The sequence below is a fragment of the Lagenorhynchus albirostris genome, chromosome 19, assembly GCF_949774975.1.
Source record: "Lagenorhynchus albirostris chromosome 19, mLagAlb1.1, whole genome shotgun sequence".
NCBI classification, from domain to species: domain Eukaryota; kingdom Metazoa; phylum Chordata; class Mammalia; order Artiodactyla; family Delphinidae; genus Lagenorhynchus; species Lagenorhynchus albirostris.
This window is the reverse complement of record NC_083113.1, coordinates 5259323-5280932: the sequence shown is the minus strand read 5'-3', so window position 1 is coordinate 5280932 and position 21610 is coordinate 5259323. Positions and strand designations below refer to the sequence as shown.

The 21610-nt window shown below is 53.9% G+C and overlaps 2 protein-coding genes and 1 long non-coding RNA gene across 10 annotated transcripts in view; 1 reads left to right on the top strand and 2 right to left on the bottom strand.

Moving 5' to 3' along the window:
* The window catches only part of CDC42EP5 (CDC42 effector protein 5), a 145081-nt gene that overhangs the window by 16629 nt on the left and 106842 nt on the right, over positions 1–21610 (top strand). For 7 of the 8 annotated variants that reach the window (XM_060131337.1, XM_060131335.1, XM_060131327.1 and 4 more), the window contains exon 1: positions 17664–17825. The exons of the other annotated variant lie outside the window; for it this stretch is intronic. The gene's annotated coding sequence lies outside the window, so the exon portion shown is untranslated. Of the gene's footprint in view, positions 1–17663; positions 17826–21610 lie in introns of those variants that run through there. 8 annotated transcript variants of the gene reach the window in all.
* LOC132510207 (leukocyte immunoglobulin-like receptor subfamily B member 3) lies at positions 1094–21498 on the bottom strand. Its single transcript, XM_060132005.1, is given in 22 exon segments — positions 1094–1965; positions 2039–2203; positions 2986–3038; positions 3257–3294; positions 3380–3455; positions 3761–3874; positions 5158–5202; positions 5480–5782; positions 6049–6345; positions 6573–6875; positions 7023–7307; positions 7490–7525; positions 7685–7813; positions 10284–10288; positions 11672–11729; positions 11732–11833; positions 11985–12032; positions 19261–19563; positions 19826–20122; positions 20348–20650; positions 20798–21082; positions 21266–21498. Coding segments are annotated over 22 exon segments (3618 nt in total). The 5' UTR covers positions 21495–21498; the 3' UTR covers positions 1094–1821.
* Positions 16052–17359, bottom strand: LOC132509853 (uncharacterized). The gene is made up of 4 exons (XR_009537150.1): positions 17343–17359; positions 17220–17257; positions 16949–17001; positions 16052–16163 (listed from the first exon to the last, which is right to left on the bottom strand). It is a non-coding gene; the product is annotated as an uncharacterized LOC132509853 (long non-coding RNA).

Genomic DNA, 21610 nt, shown 5'->3' with positions numbered 1-21610 from the left:
GCCACTGCAACAAGAAGCCAGCGCACGGCAACAAAGAGTAGCCCTGCTCGCCACAACTAGAGAAAGCCCCACGCGCAGCAAGGAAGACCCACCACAGCCAAAAATCAATAGAATAATAATAATAATAACGCTGTTGGGAAAAGGGCGCTGATGGGCTTGCTTGATGTGGGGTGCCACAAACCTTCAATCTGTAAAAACAAAAACATCCCTGCAATATCTGGGGAGTACAATAAATGGAGGTATGCCTGTATTCTTATGTTTGTTGTGTATGTAAAGTCCAGGAGTCTTACTGTGCTTTGTGGGGGGTTAGGGAGACATACTTCTATTTTCTCCTGCTCCAAAACTGGAAGTCTGAAATGCAACTGACTTTTATATATTGTGATGATGTACCCAGTGACGTTAGATAAATTCTTTTCAAATTCGAATAATAGGTCCTTATTCTATTTTGGATTTTCCACTCACACAATTTTGTAATCTTGAGCAATACAGTTTTATTCCATCCCTCAGTGCCTATCACTTTTTTTTTCCTTTATTTAATTGGTTGGTTCTTCCAGGCCTGCCGAATAGAAGGGTAATAGTGAACGTTCCTGGCTCACTCGCAATTGCAGGCAGAAGGATTGCACGTTTTTACCTTTAAAAATGATTTCTATTGTAGATTTTAAAAGATGCTTTTACAAATAATAGGAAATTCCCTTTTATTCCTGAGTTTTTTTCATTATAAATTGGTGATGTATTTTATCAAAAGCTTTGCATCTGTTGATATGATGATTTTTAAAATTTCTTCTTTTAATGTTTGAATTGTATTGATTGATTTCTGAGGATGAAACCACCCATGCATTCCTTAAAAAAAAATACCTGCAAGTTCATGATATATTACTCATTTTATATAGCAATGAATCTCGTTTGTGAATATTTTGTTTAGGAAAACAAAAGACAGAAAAACAGAGCTTCCTGTGATTTTCCCATTTTGTAGTTTCTTTGTCAGGTTTTGGTCTCAATTTTTTTCTGGCCCGACAAAAGGTGTTGCAGGGAGTATTCCTTTCCTTCCCTATTCTCTGCAGAAGCTTGTGTAAGTTTGGTGTGTGTGTGTGTGTGTGTGTGTGTGTGTGTGTGTATTTCATAAGTGCATACGTGTTCAGGAGCATTCACCAGTGAAGCCTTCCGGACTCAGAGTTCACTTTTTGGGAAAATTTAAAATCACAGACTCCACATATTTAATATATACAACAATCCAGATTTCCTATTTATCCTAATGTTCATCATTTTGGTAAATTATAGAGAATTTTTGTCCATTTCATCTACATTTTCTAATATAATGGCATAAATTGTTCATAAAATTCTTCATTTATATAAAGTCTGTAGGATCTGCCGTAGTGTCGTGATAATGGTAAAGCATGCCTTCTCTCTTTTTCCCTTGGTCATTGTACCTAGGGTATATACGTGTGATTAATGTTTTCAGGATTGAAGTTTTTGGCTTTATTGATTTTTCTCTACTTTTTCTTTGTCCTCATTAGTAGCTACTCTTCTCATTGTTATTTCCCTGCTTCTACCTTCATTTGGAATCATTTCCTATTCTTTTTCAAAATCATTGGTAATTGAGCAGTCTGTTGCTTTTTTTCTAAAACGTAAGGATATTAGTTATCTTTGAGGGTAGAATCAGGTGACTGCCAAAGGGCCCCAGGGGCTCCTGGTGGTCTGTGTTGGGAGTCCAGGCTGTCTGTTGGTCGTTAGGCGGTGTCCACTGCGGGCAGGCAGCTCCTGTGCCTTCCGGGGTCCGTGCAGTCTTCCTCCCTGGAGCGTGGGGTCTGGGTCCTTCCTGGGCTAGCGGACGGCGAGAGCAGCATACACGCTGGGCTCTTCTGGGGGCTCCCCTGACTGGGGGGCAGGGGTTGCAGTCTCCCGTCTGAAGGTCGAGTGGTTCAGCTGGGCATAGGTCACATCCTGGGGGGCTTCAGAGGCGGCGGCCTGCAGTGGGGGAGAGGGAGGGTGTGTGGTTGGGATGGGGGAAGGCTGGGGGCCCAGACAGGATGGGACCCACCTGACCGTCCCTCTGCCCGTCCTCTTCCGCTTGTCTGTCTTCCGTGTCCAGCAATCTCCCCGACAGGGAGGAAGGAGAGGTGGCCACCCCCCGCCTTAATCTTGATCTTGAGTGGTTCACCTGGGCATACGTCCCCTCCTGGGGGTCTGCATCCTGCCTGTTCTGCTGGAGGGAGAGAGTAGGACAGAAAGGGGACTTCCTGGATCCACTGTGATCTCCTTCCGTCAGCTTTCCACTGTGTTGGCAGAGTGATGCTTTAAAACCTTAGGTCAGGTCACTTTCCTGATGGAAACTCCGGGGACCTCCTAACACCTTGGAGCCTCTGGATTCTTTCTACGGTTCTGATTTCAGTATTAACACGTTATCTCCCTTGCACATTTGGCTCCAGCCGCACGGCCATCTTCCTGCAAAAGCACGTCCCTGCCTCAGGACCTTTGCACTTGCTGCCCCCCCGGCCATGCACTCTGTCACCTTCTCTTGCTTTACTTTCCTTATCGGGACCTTGCATTCTAGGACGCTACCTGCTTCTTTACATATAGTCTTCTCACCCACCAGGTGAGCTCCCTGCTGCACCTGCAGCACCTACAGGGAGCCGGGGGGATGCGCTCTCCTTGTGCACCACTTTTGGGTGAATGAAGGAAGAGGGGCCTGGGGACTTTCAGGTGATTCACTTATTCACAAATCCTCTTGAGACGTGGGGCTTCTCTGCAACGCCAGAAGGTCAGACAGAGGACGGGGAGCCAGGAAAGGGGACCCCGAAGGAGGGGCCATGAGGTCACAAGGAAGCAGGAGGGATGGAGTCACAGCAGGACGACCCAGGAAGCCCGGAAGGAGAGGTCAGTGTGGGACGCTGCTGGAGCTGGGATGTGAGGACAGAGACGTGTCCATTGGACTGAGTTTGGCAACAAGAAGGTCTCTGGTGGCCTGGACAGGAGCAGGGGTCTCACCGGATGGTCCAGCTGCACCCCGTCCTCAGGCTGTGTGTCCTTCACGGCAGCATCTGCTGGGGCGGAACAGGGTGTGTATCGCTTGGTGGGATCCCCTGAGATCCCTCAGGGCTGGAGCCCCCGCAGTGCATCCAGAAGGGGCCACTGAGACCAGGGGTGAGGGGAAGTGTGGGGTTTCAGTCCACACCCCCTGAGCCCACCCCTTCCCAGCCTTCCCCTCCCCCACTGCCTCCAGAACCCTGTGTCCCCCACCCCGTCCTCTTCTGCTCACAGAGGGCCTGGTCCTGGGTGCCGGCGGCTGGGCAGGAGCTGGGGGGGAGGCGGGCGTGTTAGGGGGAGAATGAGGGGGAGCTGCGGGCGGGGCGGGCCTGGGGGTCTTCGGGGCGGGAGTTACCTGCTCTGCAGGCCTGTGTCCTTGGGCTCTGGGTCTGCAGCCCCTGCGGGAGGGTGGAAATCAGCCTCGCCCTGGGCTGGGGCAGATGACAGAGGCCCTGGGACTCTTATGACCCCCGCCCCTCACACGGGATTCAGGAGGAAAGGAGACCTGAACTCATACTTGCGTACATGTTTCAACACTTCATGAGATTGAAAAGGAGGAAAATACCTTAAATTATACATGTCAGCTGACAGTACGTGTTTTCTTTCTAGATTTTTGAGTTTCAGACTCTGGACAGTCTTTTTCTAAGCTGACCTTGCCCATCTCTTAGGTTTCCCTTCGGCTGGTGCCCTAAGCCCACCACCTCCAGGGGTCTGGGTCACCCTGTTCCCTACTCACCCGACTTCCTGCGTCTGCTCTGACCCCGGTGTCGGACGAGGAGGACGAGGGGCAGCAGGACGAAGGCCACCGAGACCCCGATCAGGACGTTCAGGTACCATTTGAGACCTGGGGCACCAGTGACGTCATGCATGAGCCCAAGATGCCATTTAATTGAGCACCTACTGTGTGCAGGCTCGTGCTGGGGTCTGTGCATTCATCTCCTCTCACACACCCCACCCATTTTACAGATGAGGAAACTGAGGCACAGAGAGAAAAACCATGAGCCCCAAGTGACTCAACCTGGACGTGGCAGAGCTGGGATTAGAACCCAGAGCTGTGAACTCCCTGAGCTCTCCTGAACTGCCCCCCAGCAGACACCAGATTTGTGCTCTGCGGGCTGCTCATGTGTAGGGGGGTCTGCAGGGCTACATGGGGTGGACTCTGTGTCTCTCCCCAGGATCCCTACCCCACCCTGCAGGGCCCTGATGCCCCTGGGAAGGTCTGGGCTGGGCTGGGGACTCTGCCCTCCTGAGCTCTGTGAAGCCCACCCGTCATTTCATCTGACCTCACAGCAGGCCTGTGAGCATGGTGGGACCAGGGAGCTTATAGACCACGAACCTGAGACTCAGAGGAAAGAAAGCACCTGCCCAGGGCCCACAGCAGGAGTGCAGAGCTGGGTCTGAACCTGGAGTCTGACTATAGCCCTTGCTCTTTCCACTCAAGCTGGGCTCCCTGAGATGAAGGGGGAGGGCCTGGGCGCCCTGGGCCATTGTCCTGCCTCCCCTCCCCCTCCCCGTACAATGCCACCACCACTGCGGCACTGGGGACAGGCCCCCATACAGTCACATCCTCAGGGGCCTCCCTGTGAGGCCTCCTCTCCTGGGGGGTCAGAGCCAGAAGTCAGAACTGAAGGAAATCTAAGCTCCGGGCCACGATTCTCTGCCTTTACACTTGGAGAAACTGAGGCCCAGGCAGGGGAAGGGGGTCCAAGTCAGCGTCTCCAGAGGTGCGTGAACCAAGGGCATAACTGAGCCCTGCCCCCCTGGACCCAACACCATGTCCCACAGACCCTCACTCACCCGTCTGCGGGCCTGGCTCCGTGGGGGGAAGGGCCCCAACTTCAGAGCCTCCCGGGGGTCAGGACAGGAGGTTAGGGTCGGGGGCTGCTTCTCCCCACCTCAGCCCACTGCTCCTCCCCCAGGATGGGCCCCGAGGGGTCATTCCCTCTCCGTGACCCCCACCCTTCATCCACCAGCCTCAGAGCCCCTGGAGCCCTGGGGTCCTCCTGGCATCTCTGCTTGACCCCCAGCCTGTCCTTGAGGATCTGAGGGCAGTAGATTCTCCCAGAGACTCTGAAACTGCCTTGGGGTGGCCTGTGCTCCCTCTGCAGAGAGGCCTCAGTGACTCCCTAGTTGTTGAACTGGGGCCTGTCGGTGGGGGGCTGGGGCCCCCAGAGGGTCCTGGGAATGAGGACAGGAAGCGGGTGGGGCTGACCCTGGAGTCCCCACCTTATGAAACCTTTCCCTTACACCTGCCCTGTGGTCTCCTCTACAGTCGTCAGGTTCCAGATTCGAGGTGAGGTGAGAAGGTGTGGGAGGGGATGGGAGGGCCTCTGAGGGGCAGATCCCCATGTGGGTGACCCTCCCTCACAGTCCCCTCACTCAACCCCAGCCCAGAGTGCTCAGGACAGAGCCCTGAGCTGACTGAGTCAGAAAGGACAGGGTCAGGGTCCCTCACCTGAGACCGTGAGCTCCAGGGGGGCACTGGCATGTGACAGCAGGTAGGGGTTACTGCTGAGTGAGCTGTAGCACCTGTAGGTCCCAATGTGGGCTGAGGTCACGGGACTCATGGAGAATTCGGCCTGGAAATGCCCACCTCGGTACTTTGATCTAAGACGCAGTGGGGGCTGGGCTGCCCCCTCCTTGGACAGAAGGAAAGTTTCCCTTGTGCTCCCTGACTGACACAGCAGGGTCACGTTCTCTCCTGAGGCCACCACGGGGCCCGGCTGCACCGAGAGGGAGGGCGTGTCAGGGAACGACCCTAGAGAGAGGAAGAGGGGTGAGGGGCTGCCCGCCCCCTGGTTCTGAACTGCGACTCAGCAGGGCCTCCCTGAGGCCCCTCATCTCTGTCTGTCTCTGTTTTCTCCGAGTCTCTCCCTCTCCCTGCCCACCCCCGTCTGTCTCTGTTTCGCTCCCTCCCTCCCTCCCTGGGGACCCCTCACGACTGGTCGCAGCATCACCAGCTGGGGCTCCCCCGGCAGGGCCTGTGCAGAGTCTGGGTCCCTGACTGACCCGCTGGCTCCTCACCTGCCACCAGGATGTCCAGGGGGTCACTGGGGGCCGACCACTCGGAGGAGAGGTTGTGTCCACCGTAGCATCTGTACCGGCCCGCGTGGGTGTTGGTCACCCGACCCAGGGGGAAGTCGGCCTGAGAGAGCCCAGCCTGGGGCTGCCGGCCAGGGCGCTGGGGGAGGGCCTGTCTCCCCTCCTGGGACAGAGCGAATCTGTCATAGCCGACGTCAGAACGACACTGGAGGGTCAGGCTCTGTCCAGAGGCCACGACAGGGCCCTGCAGGGTCAGGAGGGAGGGCTTCCCAGACACACCTGGGGGAAGACCAGCCCTGGGCTGTAGGGGCTGGTTCCTCCCATGAAGCCCCTTCTCCCATCCTGGTCCCCAGGCCTCACTGTCGCTCACACTCTGTGTCTCTGTCCTGTGCGCCCCGCTCCCCCCTCTCTCCACCCTCTCATCTGGGACAATCCTGGGAGAAAAGCATCTAATAATCTGTCTCGTGCCTCAAGAAGTACGTGAGGCCAGGGTGGGACCTCCTCACCTGAGACCAGGAGCTCCAGGGGGTCACTGGGGGCCGACCACACCTGGGGGGTGTCCCTGTAAAAGCCGTGGCATCTGAACATCCACCTGTCGCTGGGGGTCACGCGACCCACGGGGCGCAGGGCCTGGGTCTGCCCATGGGGGCCTCGCTGTGCATCCAGGGTCCAGGAGGACTTGGATTCTCCTTCCTTAGTCAGAATGAACCTGTCCAGTCGCTGCCAAGAGCGACACTGGAGGGTCACGTTCCCTCCCGTGGTCACCACAGGGCTCGGCAGGGCTGAGAGGGTGGGTTTCCTGTGGGCCCCTAAGAGAGAAGGAGGGCGCTTGTGAAATGGGGCTCACACGCCCCTTTCCTCCTCCAGGGCTGGGCTGTGAGAGGGACACACCCCTGAGAGCAGACCCCCTTCCTGAGGGCAGAGCCTGAGGCTGGGACCCCCGAGTGTCCTCTCACCTGTCACCACCAGCTCCAGGGGGTCACTGCGCTCTGACCAGCCAGTGGGGCTGAGGTAGTAACAGTGATATCTCCCTGCGTAGTCCTGAGTCATATGTGGGATGGAGAAGTTGCCCTTGTCCCTGGGCTCCAGTGAGGGCCGTCTGTCCCAGGGAGGTGAGCTTCCCTGTTTATCCAAAAGGAACACCCGGGCCCCCCGGGTCCCCTGACACCAGATGGTCACGGGGCTCCCCAAGGGGATCACAGAGCCGGGCTCAGCCCAGATGGTGGGTTTGGGGAGGGTGCCTGGAAGGACATCAGAGGCTGCGTCACAAGATATCCTCACCCCCAGGTCCCCAGCTCTCAGCCCCCAACCTCCCAGACTCCCCCACCTTCAGCCCAGAACTGCTTTTCCGCACCCCATTGCCTGGGGTGGCCCCTTGTCCCCATGATCAGGAGGGAGGTGGGACACCTGGGGACAGACTCACCTGCCTGCACCTGGGTCCTCAGGCCCACACTCAGCCCTGGAAGAGAGACCCCTGTGAGAGGTTCGCCCTGAATCCTGAGCAGCGCCTCTCCTACCCGTGAGCCTCCTGAGTCCTGGGGTCTCCTGACAGAGCAGCCTGGCTGTGGGGAGGGGTCCGTCCCTGGCTGGGGCTTCCCCTCCCCCTCCTCCATCTCACCGAGGCAGAGCAGGGCCGTGAGGCTGGGGGTCATGGCGTCTCGTCCCTGTGGTCCAGGCGGTGCAGATGGAGGAGACCACGGTGCCCTCAGGACGGAGATCCGAGGGTGTGTCCAGTGGGAGGCTGGTCCTCCCCGTCACGGGGCTGTCACGTCAGCAGCCCCACAGGAAGGGGAACTGCCCCTCCCCAGGAGCCTGGCTCTCATTCCCATGACAGAGCCGGTGTCTTCCTGAGACGCCCCTTCCAGGTGAGGGTGACCCGAGCACGTCTTTCCCTCTCAGAGCCTCCCCGTTGGGTCTCCTTCGTCCTCAGCCGGTCCATCGGCAGGTCCCTGTGGGGTCCTCACCATGGACAGGGGTCACCCAGGCCCTGGCGATGCTTCAGGGAGGTTGCAGGAACCTGCTGCACCGCAGAGCTCAGATCAGCAGAGACACACGTTTAACATCTGCCTACAGCTCCGTGGAGGTCAGTGTGGCAATGAGCACAGAGGAGAAGTTCGGGGCAATAAGGAGGAAAACATGCCTGCTCCCCTGGCCCCAGAGTGTGGGTTTGCTTTCTGTCTCAGCCCCCTTCAGGGACTTCTCCCTTTTTCTTGAAACAGCGTCCACCCCACCTTCCTGGGAACAAGCCCCTGAGTCGTTCCTGCCTGTGCGGTGGCCCTTGATCCTTGGGCATTGTCTCCTTACTATATGCTCCTGTCTTCACTTTGATGGGACAGAGAGTGGGTCAGTGCTCTGACTTGGGGGACGAAGCTGATTTAATTTAAGTATTCCTCGTCATCCTCCCCCGTGTGCCTTGAGCCCTGAAGTTATGTCTCTGAGCCTCAGTTTCCTCGCCTTCAGCATGTTGTTTGAACCCCACTCTTCAGACAGGTTGTGGGCTCAGTGGTGCCAGGACATGGGTGGGACCCAATATTGGTTAATTTCTAACCAGTATGAGAGGGTGAAGGTGTCAGACCCCACAGTCAGGTTGGATGACTGATGTGCCCACTCACGACCCCCGTCTGCTCTGACACTGAGAAATGCTACTTATGGTGGGGTTTTGTTGTTTATTTATTTTTGGCTGCATTGGGTCTTCGTTGCTGCGCGCGGGCTTTTTCTGGTTGTGGCAAGTGGGGGCTACTCTTCGTTGCAGTGCATGGGCTTCTCATTGCAGTGGCTTCTCTTGTTGCAAAGCACGGGCTCTGGGTGTGCGGGCTTCAGTAGTTGTGGCTCATGGGCTCTAGAGCTCAGGCGCAGTAGTTGTGGTACACGGGCTTAGTTGCTCCACGGCATGTGGGATCTTCCTAGAGCAGGGCTCAAACCCGTGTCCCCTGCATTGGCAGGTGGATTCTTAACCACTGCGCCACCAGGGCATTCCCGCTGCTTATGTTTTTTATGAAATACATAGGCATGGTCTATTATAGGAGAAGAGAAATGACAGTTTCTTAAATGGAGAAGGGACCACAACAAAAAAAAGAGGTGAAAGCTTAGTGACTACCAGTGCCTGAGTGCAGCAAGTGGTCATTAGAATAGAGGTTTCCACCTCTGTGTGGAAGGACAAGGACCTGAGGTCCTCACAGGCAGGGAGGGGTCAGGGCTTCAGGTCAAGGTTGGAATCGGTGTTGCCCCTCCACCTCGTTTGTGGCCAGGCACTGGGATATCTTTGCCTACTGACCCATCCCCGAGGTCAGCACTGAGCTGTGTCCTCTGTGCGGTTGTAAAACAGCTTCAATTCATTATAATTGTACATGGATATCTGTCCCACCTGTGAGTGTGAGGCTCACTTGGGGTCATCTCTGCCAGGTACATGCCTAGTCAGATGCTGAGTTTGAGAGAGCGGATGCTGTGGGGCAGGGCAGCCACAAGAAGTCACCCATTTCGTGATGAATGTCAGGACAGACCTGGGAGAAACTCTCTATAGAAAATCACGTGTCTGGGAGCTGAGCATTAGGAATGAACATAAGAGATAAATCCTAATACTGAGAAAAAGTGCTAAGAAGACTATCTGCAGAGCTAGTAACTTGTATTATCCTATCCAAGGAGATAGAATACTAGGAATATATGAAACATTTTAATTTAAGCATGTTTACACATCTGAAAAATTGAAGAAGGAAAATAAATTCTGGAAACAGCAAAAGGGATTATACTGCAGAAGTATATAGGATTTTAGCAATGAATTAGGCAAACACCTTACAGGTAAAAAATAATACTTTCATTAATACACTCAAGATATTCTTTCCATCAAGGAGAAGATACAGCTGAAGAGCCAATTATGAACTTGGAATACAATATTGAGGAGTTTGTTTAGGATGCAGTACGGAGAGACTGGAATTAGAAAGTTGAGGTAGATGAGGAGTAGAAAGAACAGGGCCCATGGATATTGTGAATTTCAGAATGAAATCAGTGAGGACAATGTCTGCGACAGTATGAAAGGCCAATTGTTGGTCTTTTACAGAGATGTAGCAAGAACTTACAACTGCTAGGGTGCATGTGTCTATACATGAAATGTGTCTTGCTATTTCGCAACAAAGGGAAGGAAATTGAAGGGAGAAAGCGCCAAAAGATATGGGGAAAATACAGTCAAGGAATTAACTGTCAGTGAGGCATTCTATACTCACCCAAACTATCATTAAGGGGCAAAGGTGAAGGGGTCAGCAGGGGAGAAATGCATACATGTGAGAGACTTGGGCGTGTCCGACCTGCTTGGACTCACATCTCCTATGTTAAACCTTCATGTCGGGCTCAGCGTGTCTCCCCCAACTGATTATGCCTGTTTTCTATTTACCTCTAATGTGAATGTACTGGGATTTGGGCATCACAATTCCACTGAAACCGTGGCATAAGATTGAGGTGGAAATTACTATGACCTACAGAATAGAAGGACCTCAGGGTCATCTGTGAGGCGCCACAGTTGGCTCATTCTTGTGAAAGTTGATGCTGTTCCCAACTGTGTATCCAGTGCATTCAAACGGGCATCTTGAAGTTGGGCATGAAGGGAGTATTTACCAAAGCAACAGATAATGTACACAAATCAGAACACTGAGAAAAAGTGGTGTTTTCATAGAGCTGGTTTGCCAGCGCACCACCTGGCTGTCGCTTCAAACACCTTGCGCCCATTCATAAATTTATTTATTTATTTATTTTTGGCTGCGTCGGGCCTTCATTGCTGCGCACAGGCTTTCTCTAGTTGTGGCAAGTGGGGGCTACTCTTTGTTGCAGTGCGTGGGCTTCTCATTGCGGTGGTTTCTCTTGTTGCGGAGCACGGGCTGCAGGTGCGTGGGCTTCAGTAGCTGTGGCACACAGGCTCAGTAGTTGTGGCTCACGGGCTCTAGAGCACAGGCTCAGTAGTTGTGGCACACTGGCTTAGTTGCTTCATGGCATGTGGGATCTTCCTGGATCAGGGGTTGAACCCCTGTCCCCTGCATTGGCAGGTGGATTCTTAACCAGTGCGCCACCAGGGAAGTCCACCTGTGCTCGTTCAAACTGGTGGTATTTTGGCAGAAACTCTTCCGTGTATCATTTTAGAGGGGAATATGCCTTGAGGGAGTCCAGAGAGGGTTTTCGGAAATGGTTTTGGATTTATGTGTTTTAAACTAGACCTGAATTTCACCCATTTACTCAGTTGCTTAAAACATTCTGGTTCTAGGCTGAAGGGACCGAGGTCAATAGCACACACCAGTGAGTGTGGAAATTAGAAATAAAGCAAAATGTATTACAAGTAAGTGGCAGAGCATGAAGGTGACTTCAGGTGTGGACCCAAACCTGCGATGTGGATGTAGCCTCAAATCACAGGTGTAAAAAAAGAAGGAGAGTAGTCAAGAATAATCAATAATGGTAAGGAGGGAAATTACCACACTTTAATTACGGAAGAGTCTCTACAGCAAGAACCCAGGCATTTCCTGCATGCCAGCATTGATACCCCGTGAAATTCTCAGCAGACAGTTCCCTCAATTCATACTGCAGATTTGCCTTCCAAACCTCCTAGTCATACAAGGATCGAACTCACCGAATGGTGGGTTTGTTCCCTCTGTTTACCTCCTGGCTGCATCTTGGGCTCCTCCGTGGCCGTGTTGAGCCTGAAAGAGCAGAATCCTGAGGCCCAGCAGGACTGAGCCGGCCATGCCCATCCGGATGAGGTTCTCCACTGTGTAGTCTTGGGGGTGTGAGGCTAGGAACTGTGGAAAAAGAGGTCACAGAGGTCAGAGCAGACCCAAATCACCCCAGGATCCCTACATGTCCACTCAGGTCACCTGCATTCCATTAACAGGTTGTGACCCTCGGAGCCCAACCCAAAATTGAGAATTTCTGCTACTCGTCACTGTTGGCGTCTGACTTATTTTGTGATGGACTGAGAATGTCAGTTACCCCTGAGAACAAAAAAGACAGGGTATGGGTGAGGAGATGCAGAAATGCTTAAGTAATCTCTTTGATCTTGAATGAGTCTCTGGAACTAAACATGCCAGTCCCGGTACCTGGAGGTGAGCATCTCCAGTGTCTCATTTGCATCTAATCAGGAGGCAAAGATGAACACGTGGGGTTTCAATTTGTCCTGAAAGGATGTGGACCTGAAGTGTCAGGGTTGCCCTTATGGCCTCAGTTTCCCACGATGTCACTCCATAGCCGTCCCCAGACTGGTCGCCATCAGCCCAGACCTCCTCTTCTCCCCTCAGGTGATGGGGGTGGTGGTTGTGGAGCTGCAGCAGGAGGTGTGGGGACAGCTCACTCACCTTGACCTGGCCCCATAGGCCCCGACACAGCCCTGGGCTTCTATGTGGCAATAACACATACAACAACTACAACATAAAGGGGTAAGAATGAAGAGACCTATAGATTTGTAAGGGTTCTACATTTCCCTTGAAGAGGTAAAATACTAACTCTGTCTTTACTGTGTAAAGTTAGGTATGTACCTGATAATCTCTAGAACAGCCACTTCAACAGCAGTCCAAGACTTACAGTTACAGCACCAATAGAGAAATTAAAATGGTATGCTAAAAATGTTTTTAAATCCCAGGAAAGGGTAAATAGAAGAACAAGAAAGAGAGGGGACAAAACTTGAAAAACATAAAATGACAAACCTAAATAACAGTGTTATCAGTAATAATATTATATGTAAATGGGAGAAACACAGCAATTAAAAGAGCTTGTAAGATTGGTTTAAGAAAAAACCCACCACCTACACTATGAAGTCCATAAGAAACTCACTTCTTTTTTTAAAAAATAAATTTATTTATTTATTTATTTTTGGCTGTGTTGGGTCTTCATCACTGTGCACAGGCTGTCTGTAGTTGCGGTGAGCGGGGGCTACTCTCTGTTGCGGTGCGCCGGCTTCTTATTGCGGTGCGTGGGCCTCTTATTGCAGTGGCTTCTCTTGTGGAGCATGGGCTGTAGGTGCGCTGGCTTTAGTAGTTGTGGCGTGAGGGCTCAATAGTTGTGGCGCACGGGCCTAGTTGCACGTGGGATCCTCCCAGACCAGGGATCGAACCCGTGTTCCCTCCATTGGCAGGAGGATTCCCAGCCACTGCACCACAAGGGAAGTCCCAGAAACTCACTTCTAATATAACATGTAAATAGGTTAAAAGTAAAAGAGTGAACAATATGAATGAACCATGGAAACATTATTCAGAGTGAACTAAGGCTGACACAGAATGTCGCATTTTGTATGATTTCACCGACACGAACAGCCTAGAGTAGCCAGACTCCCTAAGGCAGGAATTTGAATGGAGATGACCAGTGCCTGGTTCTCAGGGGGCATGGGGAGTTCTTGCTTAATGGGTACAGAGCTTCTGTTTGGGATTATGAAAATGTTCTGGAAGACGGACAGTGGTCATGATTGCCGAACATGGTAAATGTACTTAAGGCCACTAACTTCGCACTTTAATGATGTTTCAGTGGTGGTGAATATCATGGTGTGTATATTCTACCACATTAAGAAAGTAGAAGGATGAAAAATTACTATGCAAACACTAATCATAAGTAAATTCAAGTGGTTGCATTGTTTCCCTGTCCCACAAATTACCACAAACTTGGTGGATTAAAACAGCCCCAATATATTATCTTACGGCTCTTGGAAGTCAGCAGTATACAATCAGATCACTGGTATAAAGTCAGGGAACAGGGAGACATTCATTTACTTCATCTCCATCCAGAACCGGAAGTCTCGAAGGCAGTTGAATTCTATATATTGACCTTGTATGCAGCGATGCAGGAAAACTTTTTAATTAGAGTAGAAGATCTTTACATTATTTTGGATTTTCTGCGAACACAGCTGTGCAGTCTCTTAGTAATACAATATTATTCTTATCCACTTCAGAGCTTCTCGCCTTGTTTTGTTTCACTTACTTGCTTGGTGCCTCCAGGGCCCTGGTGAATACAAGTGGTCATACGGAACATACTTGGATCATTGCCAGTCGCAGACGAAAGGACCTCAGGTTCTCACCTGTACAGATGACGTCTAGTGTTGTTAAACATGCCCTCATCAACGAAAGGGAATTCCCTTCTATTTCTGATGTGTTTTTATTTTCACCAGGAATTGTTGGTATATTTTATCAAAGGCTTTGTCTGCATCTATTAAGGTGATTATTTTTTATTTGTTCTATTAAGGTATTGCATTATGTGACAGATTTTTAAAATTTTAAGTTACTCTATCCGAAAAAAAAACCCACAGTATGGTCATGAAGTAATGTCCTTTTAATGTATCACTACATCTCATTTGTGTACACTTTATTTAGGGATTTCCATCTAAGCTCATGTGAGAGATCTTCCTGTGACTTCCCCATGTATAATTCCCTTGTCAGGTTTTGGTGTAAATATTTTCCTGATCTGATGTGTTGAGGTATGTTTCTTCTTTTTCTGTTCTCGGGAAATGTTTGTGCAATTTTGGGGTGTGTGTGCGTGTGTGTGTGTCTTTCACGAGTACATAAGTGCTCGGAAGAAATCACCAGTGAAGCCGCCTGAACTGGTCACTTACACGTCGGACAGTGATGACCGTCACAGCATTTGTCTGCATCCCATCACACAGTCACCATTTCTTTTTTTGGTGAGAACATTTGAGATCTGCTCTCTTCAAAACACTCAAGAATGGGATACAGTGTGATTAGCTGTAACCACCATGCTGTATATTAGATCCCCAGAAATTATTCATCTTATAACTGGAAGCTTGTGCCCTTTGACCAATATCTTCCCATTACCCCTCGCTCCAACCCCGGGAACCAGCATTCTACTATTTCTTTCATTTTGACTTTGTTAGATTCTATATAGTTCAGTCGTGGGTAAGTTTTGATTAGAGTCAATGTATAAGGTGATAGATTTTCCATTTATTCTTATATCCATTTAGTAAATTGTACACGTGAAGATTTCCATCCCATCTACATTTTCTGTATGTTGGCGTCAAATTTCTCATAATGTTCTGTTACTATCTTTATAACGTCTGTAGGATTTGTAGTGCTGTCTGCAATCCCTTTCATGCTATTAGAAGTGTGTGCCTTCTCTCTTTTTCCCTCGGCTGTGGTGGCTAGGATTCATGAATGTTTTCAAGAATGAGTTTATTTTTTGCCTTAATTGATTTTCTCTACTTTTTGGTTGTCTTCATTATTAGCTACCCTTGTCATTATTATTCCCACCTTATACCTTCATTTGAAATAATTTGCTATTTTTTCCTGAAGTCTTGGTATGATATGTTAGGTCATCGATTTTTTGGAAGCCTTTTCTTATATATTCATTCATGATTCTTAATTTTCTCATTTCATATGTTTGATGTGTATTATTTACATTATCATTCATTGAAAACATTTTCCCACTTCTGTTTTGTTTTTTTGTTTGTTTTTTTTTCGTTTTGATTTTGGTTTTCAACTCACACATTGATTTTTTCTTGTTTTTTAACACATTGATTTTTGAGCAGTCTGTTGCATTATTTCCCAAACGTAAGGATATTAGTTATCTTTGAGGGTAGAATCAGGTGACTGCCAAAGGGCCCCAGGGGCTCCTGGTGGTCTGTGTTGGGAGTCCAGGCTGTCTGTTGGTCGTTAGGCGGTGTCCACTGCGGGCAGGCAGCTCCTGTGCCTTCCAGGGTCCGTGCAGTCTGCCTCCCTGGAGCGTGGGGTCTGGGTCCTTCCTGGGCTAGCGGACGGCGAGAGCAGCATACACGCTGGGCTCTTCTGGGGGCTCCCCTGACTGGGGGGCAGGGGTTGCAGTCTCCCGTCTGAAGGTCGAGTGGTTCAGCTGGGCATAGGTCACATCCTGGGGGGCTTCAGTTGTGGCGGCCTGCGGTGGGGGAGAGGGAGGGAGGGTGTGTGGTTGGGATGGGGGAAGGCTGGGGGCCCGGACAGGATGGGACCCACCTGACTGTCCCTCTGCCCATCCTCTTCCGCTTGTCTGTCCTTCGTGTCCAGCAATCTCCCCGACAGGGAGGAAGGAGAGGTGGCCACCCCCCGCCTTAGTCTTGATCTTGAGTGGTTCACCTGGGCGTACGTCCCCTCCTGGGGGTCTGCATCCTGCCTGTTCTGCTGGAGGGAGAGAGTAGGACAGAAAGGGGACTTCCTGGATCCACTGTGATCTCCTTCCGTCAGCTTTCCACTGTGTTGGCAGAGTGATGCTTTAAAACCTTAGGTCAGGTCACTTTCCTGATGGAAACTCCGGGGACCTCCTAACACCTTGGAGCCTCTGGATTCTTTCTACGGTTCTGATTTCAGTATTAACACGTTGTCTCCCTTGCTTGTTTGGCTCCAGCCGCATGGCCATCTTCCTGCAAAAGCACGTCCCTGCCTCAGGACCTTTGCACTTGCTGCCCCCCCGGCCATGCACTCTGTCACCTTCTCTTGCTTTACTTTCCTTATCGGGACCTTGCATTCTAGGACGCTACCTTGCTTCTTTACATATAGTCTTCTCACCCACCAGGTGAGCTCCCTGCTACACCTGCAGCACCTACAGGGAGCCGGGGGGATGCGCTCTCCTTGTGCACCACTTTTGGTGAATGAAGGAAGGGGGGCCTGGGGACTTTCGGGTGATTCACTTATTCACAAATCCTCTTGAGACGTGGGGCTTCTCTGCAACGCCAGAAGGTCAGACAGAGGACGGGGAGCCAGGAAAGGGGACCCCGAAGGAGGGGCCATGAGGTCACAAGGAAGCAGGAGGGGTGGAGTCACAGCAGGACGACCCAGGAAGCCCGGAAGGGGAGGTCAGTGTGGGACGCTGCTGGAGCTGGGATGTGAGGACAGAGACGTGTCCATTGGACTGAGTTTGGCAACAAGAAGGTCTCTGGTGGCCTGGACAGGAGCAGGGGTCTCACCGGATGGTCCAGCTGCACCCCGTCCTCAGGCTGTGTGTCCTTCACGGCAGCATCTGCTGGGGCGGAACAGGGTGTGTATCGCTTGGTGGGATCCCCTGAGATCCCTCAGGGCTGGAGCCCCCGCAGTGCATCCAGAAGGGGCCACTGAGACCAGGGGTGAGGGGAAGTGTGGGGTTTCAGTCCGCACCCCCTGAGCCCACCCCTTCCCAGCCTTCCCCTCCCCCACTGCCTCCAGAACCCTGTGTCCCCCACCCCGTCCTCTTCTGCTCACAGAGGGCCTGGTCCTGGGCGGCGGCGGCTGGGCAGGAGCTGGGGGGGAGGCGGGCGTGTTAGGGGGAGAATGAGGGGGAGCTGCGGGCGGGGCGGGCCTGGGGGTCTTCGGGGCGGGAGTTACCTGCTCTGCAGGCCTGTGTCCTTGGGCTCTGGGTCTGCAGCCCCTGCGGGAGGGTGGAAATCAGCCTCGCCCTGGGCTGGGGCAGATGACAGAGGCTCGGCCCTGGGACTCTTATGACCCCTGCCCCTCACTCGGGATTCAGGAGGAAAGAAGGAGACCTGAACTCATACTTGCGTACATGTTTCAACACTTCATGAGATTGAAAAGGAGGAAAATACCTTAAATTATACATGTCAGCTGACAGTACATGTTTTCTTTCTAGATTTTTGAGTTTCAGACTCTGGACAATCTTTTTCTAAGCTGACCTTGCCCGTCTCTTAGGTTTCCCTTCGGCTGGTGCCCTAAGCCCACCACCTCCAGGGGTCTCGGTCACCCCGTTCCCTACTCACCCGACTTCCTGCGTCTGCTCTGACCCCGGTGTCGGACGAGGAGGACGAGGGGCAGCAGGACGAAGGCCACCGAGACCCCGATCAGGACGTTCAGGTACCATTTGAGACCTGGGGCACCAGTGACGTCATGCATGAGCCCAAGATGCCATTTAATTGAGCACCTACTGTGTGCAGGCTCGTGCTGGGGTCTGTGCATTCATCTCCTCTAACCCACCCCACCCATTTTACAGATGAGGAAACTGAGGCACAGAGAGGGAATTCACCAACCCCAGTGACCCAGTCTGGAGGTGGCAGAGCTGGGATTGGAACCCAGGGCTGTGGGCTCCCCGAGCTGTCCTCCTGCCGCGCCCCGCCCAAGGTGGACACCAGCTTTGTGCTCTGGGGGCTTCTCATCTGCAGTGGGGCCTGTCCGAGGGTCTCATCTGGAGCCGAGGTTCCTTCCTTGTTACCCTCCCCTCCCCCATCACAGCAGGGACTGGGGGAGGGGCCGGCTGTGTGCGGTGGACTCTTCGTCTTTCCCTCCCCCTCCCCGTACAATGCCACCACTACTGCGGCACTGGGGACAGGCCCCCATACAGTCACATCCTCAGGGGCCTCCCTGTGAGGCCTCCTCTCCTGGGGGGTCAGAGCCAGAAGTCAGAACTGAAGGAAATCTAAGCTCCGGGCCACGATTCTCTGCCTTTACACTTGGAGAAACTGAGGCCCAGGCAGGGGAAGGGGGTCCAAGTCAGCGTCTCCAGAGGTGCGTGAACTAAGGCCATAACTGAGCCCTGCCCCCCTGGACCCAACACCATGTCCCACAGACCCTCACTCACCCGTCTGCGGGCCTGGCTCCGTGGGGGGAAGGGCCCCAACTTCAGAGCCTCCTGGGAGTCAGGACAGGAGGTTAGGGTTGGGGGCTGCTTCTCCCCACGTCAGCCCACTGCTCCTCCCCCAGGATGGGCCCTGAGGGGTCATTCCCTCTCCATGACCCCCACACTTCATCCACCAGCCTCAGAGCTCCTGGTGCCTGTGGTCACTCCAGCATCTCTACCTGACTCCCAGCTCCCCTGGGACACAAGCTGTGCTGAGATTGGGTCAGGATTTAGAGCAGCTGAGGACCTCAAGGGACAGGCCTGGGGCCAGGTGTCCACATATTGGGCAGAGGCCCCAGTGGCTCACCAGCTCTTGAATTGGGCCCTGTGTGTGGGTGGTGGTGTCCCCAGAGGATCCTGGGAAAATGCCTGTAGTTGGGTGAGGGGCTGCGGCTTCCCTGGGATCCCCCCTCTGCTTACACTCTGGTGCTGTCTCTGCTCTGGGGCTGCCCTTGGCTTTCCCCCTCCTCCTGTCTGAGAAGTCTGGTGACGGGACGTGAGAAGCAGCAGGGACGGGAGGGCCTGGTTTCCCTCCGTCCCTCTGCAGGCTGGACCCCCTCCGGATCACCCTCCCTTGATCCTCCTTTGGAGCCCCCCTCACTCCTATCCTAGAAAGGGGGTCACCTTCAAAGCTGACAACAGGGACACAGAGGGGACAGGGCTGGGGCCCCTCACCTGAGACCACGAGCTCCAGGGGGGCACTGGCGTGTGACAGCAGGTAGGGGTTACTGCTGAGTGAGCTGTAGCACCTGTAGGTCCCATTGTGGGCTGAGGTCACGGGACTCATGGAGAATTCGGCCTGGAAATGCCCACCTCGGTACTTTGATCTAAGACGCAGTGGGGGCTGGGCTGCCCCCTCCTTGGACAGAAGGAAAGTTTCCCTTGTGCTCCCTGACTGACACAGCAGGGTCACGTTCTCTCCTGAGGCCACCATGGGGCCCGGCTGCACCGAGAGGGAGGGCGTGTCAGGGAACCACCCTAGAGAGAGGAAGGGGGGTGAGGGGCTGCCCACCCCCTGGTTCCGAACTGCGACTCAGCTGGGCCTCCCTGAGGCCCCTCATCTCTGTCTGTCTCTGTTTTCTCCGAGTCTCTCCCTCTCCCTGCCCACCCCCGTCTCTCTCTGTCTCTCTCCCTCCCTCCCTGCGGACCCCTCACGCCTGGTCCCAGCATCACCAGCTGGGGCTCCCCCGGCAGGGCCTGTGCAGAGTCTGGGTCCCTGACTGACCCGCTGGCTCCTCACCTGCCACCAGGATGTCCAGGGGGTCACTGGGGGCCGACCACTCGGAGGAGAGGTTGTGTCCACCGTAGCATCTGTACCGGCCCGCGTGGGTGATGGTCACCCGGCCCAGGGGGAAGTCGGCCTGAGAGAGCCCAGCCTGGGGCTGCCGGCCAGGGCTCTGGGGGAGGGCCTGTCTCCCCTCCTGGGACAGAGCGAATCTGTCATAGCCGACGTCAGAGCGACACTGGAGGGTCAGGCTCTGTCCAGAGGCCACGACAGGGCCCTGCAGGGTCAGGAGGGAGGGCTTCCCAGACACACCTGGGGGAAGACCAGCCCTGGGCTGTAGGGGCTGGTTCCTCCCATGAAGCCCCTTCTCCCATCTTGGTCCCCAGGCCCCATGTCGCTCACACTCTGTGTCTCTGTCCTGTGCGCCCCGCTCCCCCCTCACCCCGCCCTCGCATCTGGGACAATCCTGGGAGAAAAGCATCTAATAATCTGTCTCGTGCCTCAAAAAGTGTGTGAGGCCGGGGAGGACCTCCTCACCTGGGACCAGGAGCTCCAGGGGGTCACTGGGGGCCGACCACACCTGCGGGGTGTTCCTGTAAAAGCCGTGGCATCTGAACATCCACCTGTCGCTGGGGGTCACGCGACCCACGGGGCACAGGGCCTGGGTCTGCCCATGGCGGCCTCGCTGTGCATCCAGGGTCCAGGAGGACTTGGATTCTCCTTCCTTAGTCAGAATGAACCCGTCCAATCGCTGCCATGAGCCACACTGGAGGGTCACGTTCCCTCCCGAGGTTACCACAGGGCTCGGCAGGGCTGAGAGGGTGGGTTTCCTGTGGGCCCCTAGGAGAGAAGGAGGGAGCTTGTGAAATGGGGCTCACACGCCCCTTTCCTCCTCCAGGGCTGGGCTGTGAGAGGGACACACCCCTGAGAGCAGACCCCCTTCCTGAGGGCAGAGCCCGAGGCTGGGACCCCCGAGTGTCCTCTCACCTGTCACCACCAGCTCCAGGGGGTCACTGCTCTCTGACCAGTCAGTGGGGCTGAGGTAGTAACAGTGATATCTCCCTGCGTAGTCCTGTGTCATGTATGAGATGAAGAACTTGCCCTTGTTCCCGGGCTCCAGTGAGGGCTGTATGTCCCAGGGACGTGAGCTTCCCTCTTTATTCAGATGGAACTCCGAGACCCCCAGGGTCCCCTGACACCAGATGGTCACGGGGCTCCCCAAGGGGATCACAGAGCCTGGCTCAGCCCAGATGGTGGGTTTGGGGAGGGTGCCTGGAAGGACATCAGAGGCTGGGTCACAAGACATCCTCACCCCCAGGTCCCCAGCTCTCAGCTCCCAACCTCCCGGACTCTCCCTCCTTCAGCTCAGAACTGCTGATCCCCACCCCATTGCCTGGGGGTGGCCCCTTGTCCCCATGATCAGTAGGGAGGTGGGACACCTGGGGACAGACTCACCTGCCTGCACCTGGGTCCTCAGGCCCACACTCAGCCCTGGAAGAGAGACCCCTGTGAGAGGTTCGCCCTGAATCCTGAGCAGCGCCTCTCCTACCCGTGAGCCTCCTGAGTCCTGGGGTCTCCTGACAGAGCAGCCTGGCTGTGGGGAGGGGTCCGTCCCTGGCTGGGGCTTCCCCTCCCCCTCCTCCATCTCACCGAGGCAGAGCAGGGCCGTGAGGCTGGGGGTCATGGCGTCTCGTCCCTGTGGTCCAGGCGGTGCAGATGGAGGAGACCACGGTGCCCTCAGGACGGAGACCCGAGGGTGTGTCCAGTGGGAGGCTGGTCCTCCCCGTCACGGGGCTGTCA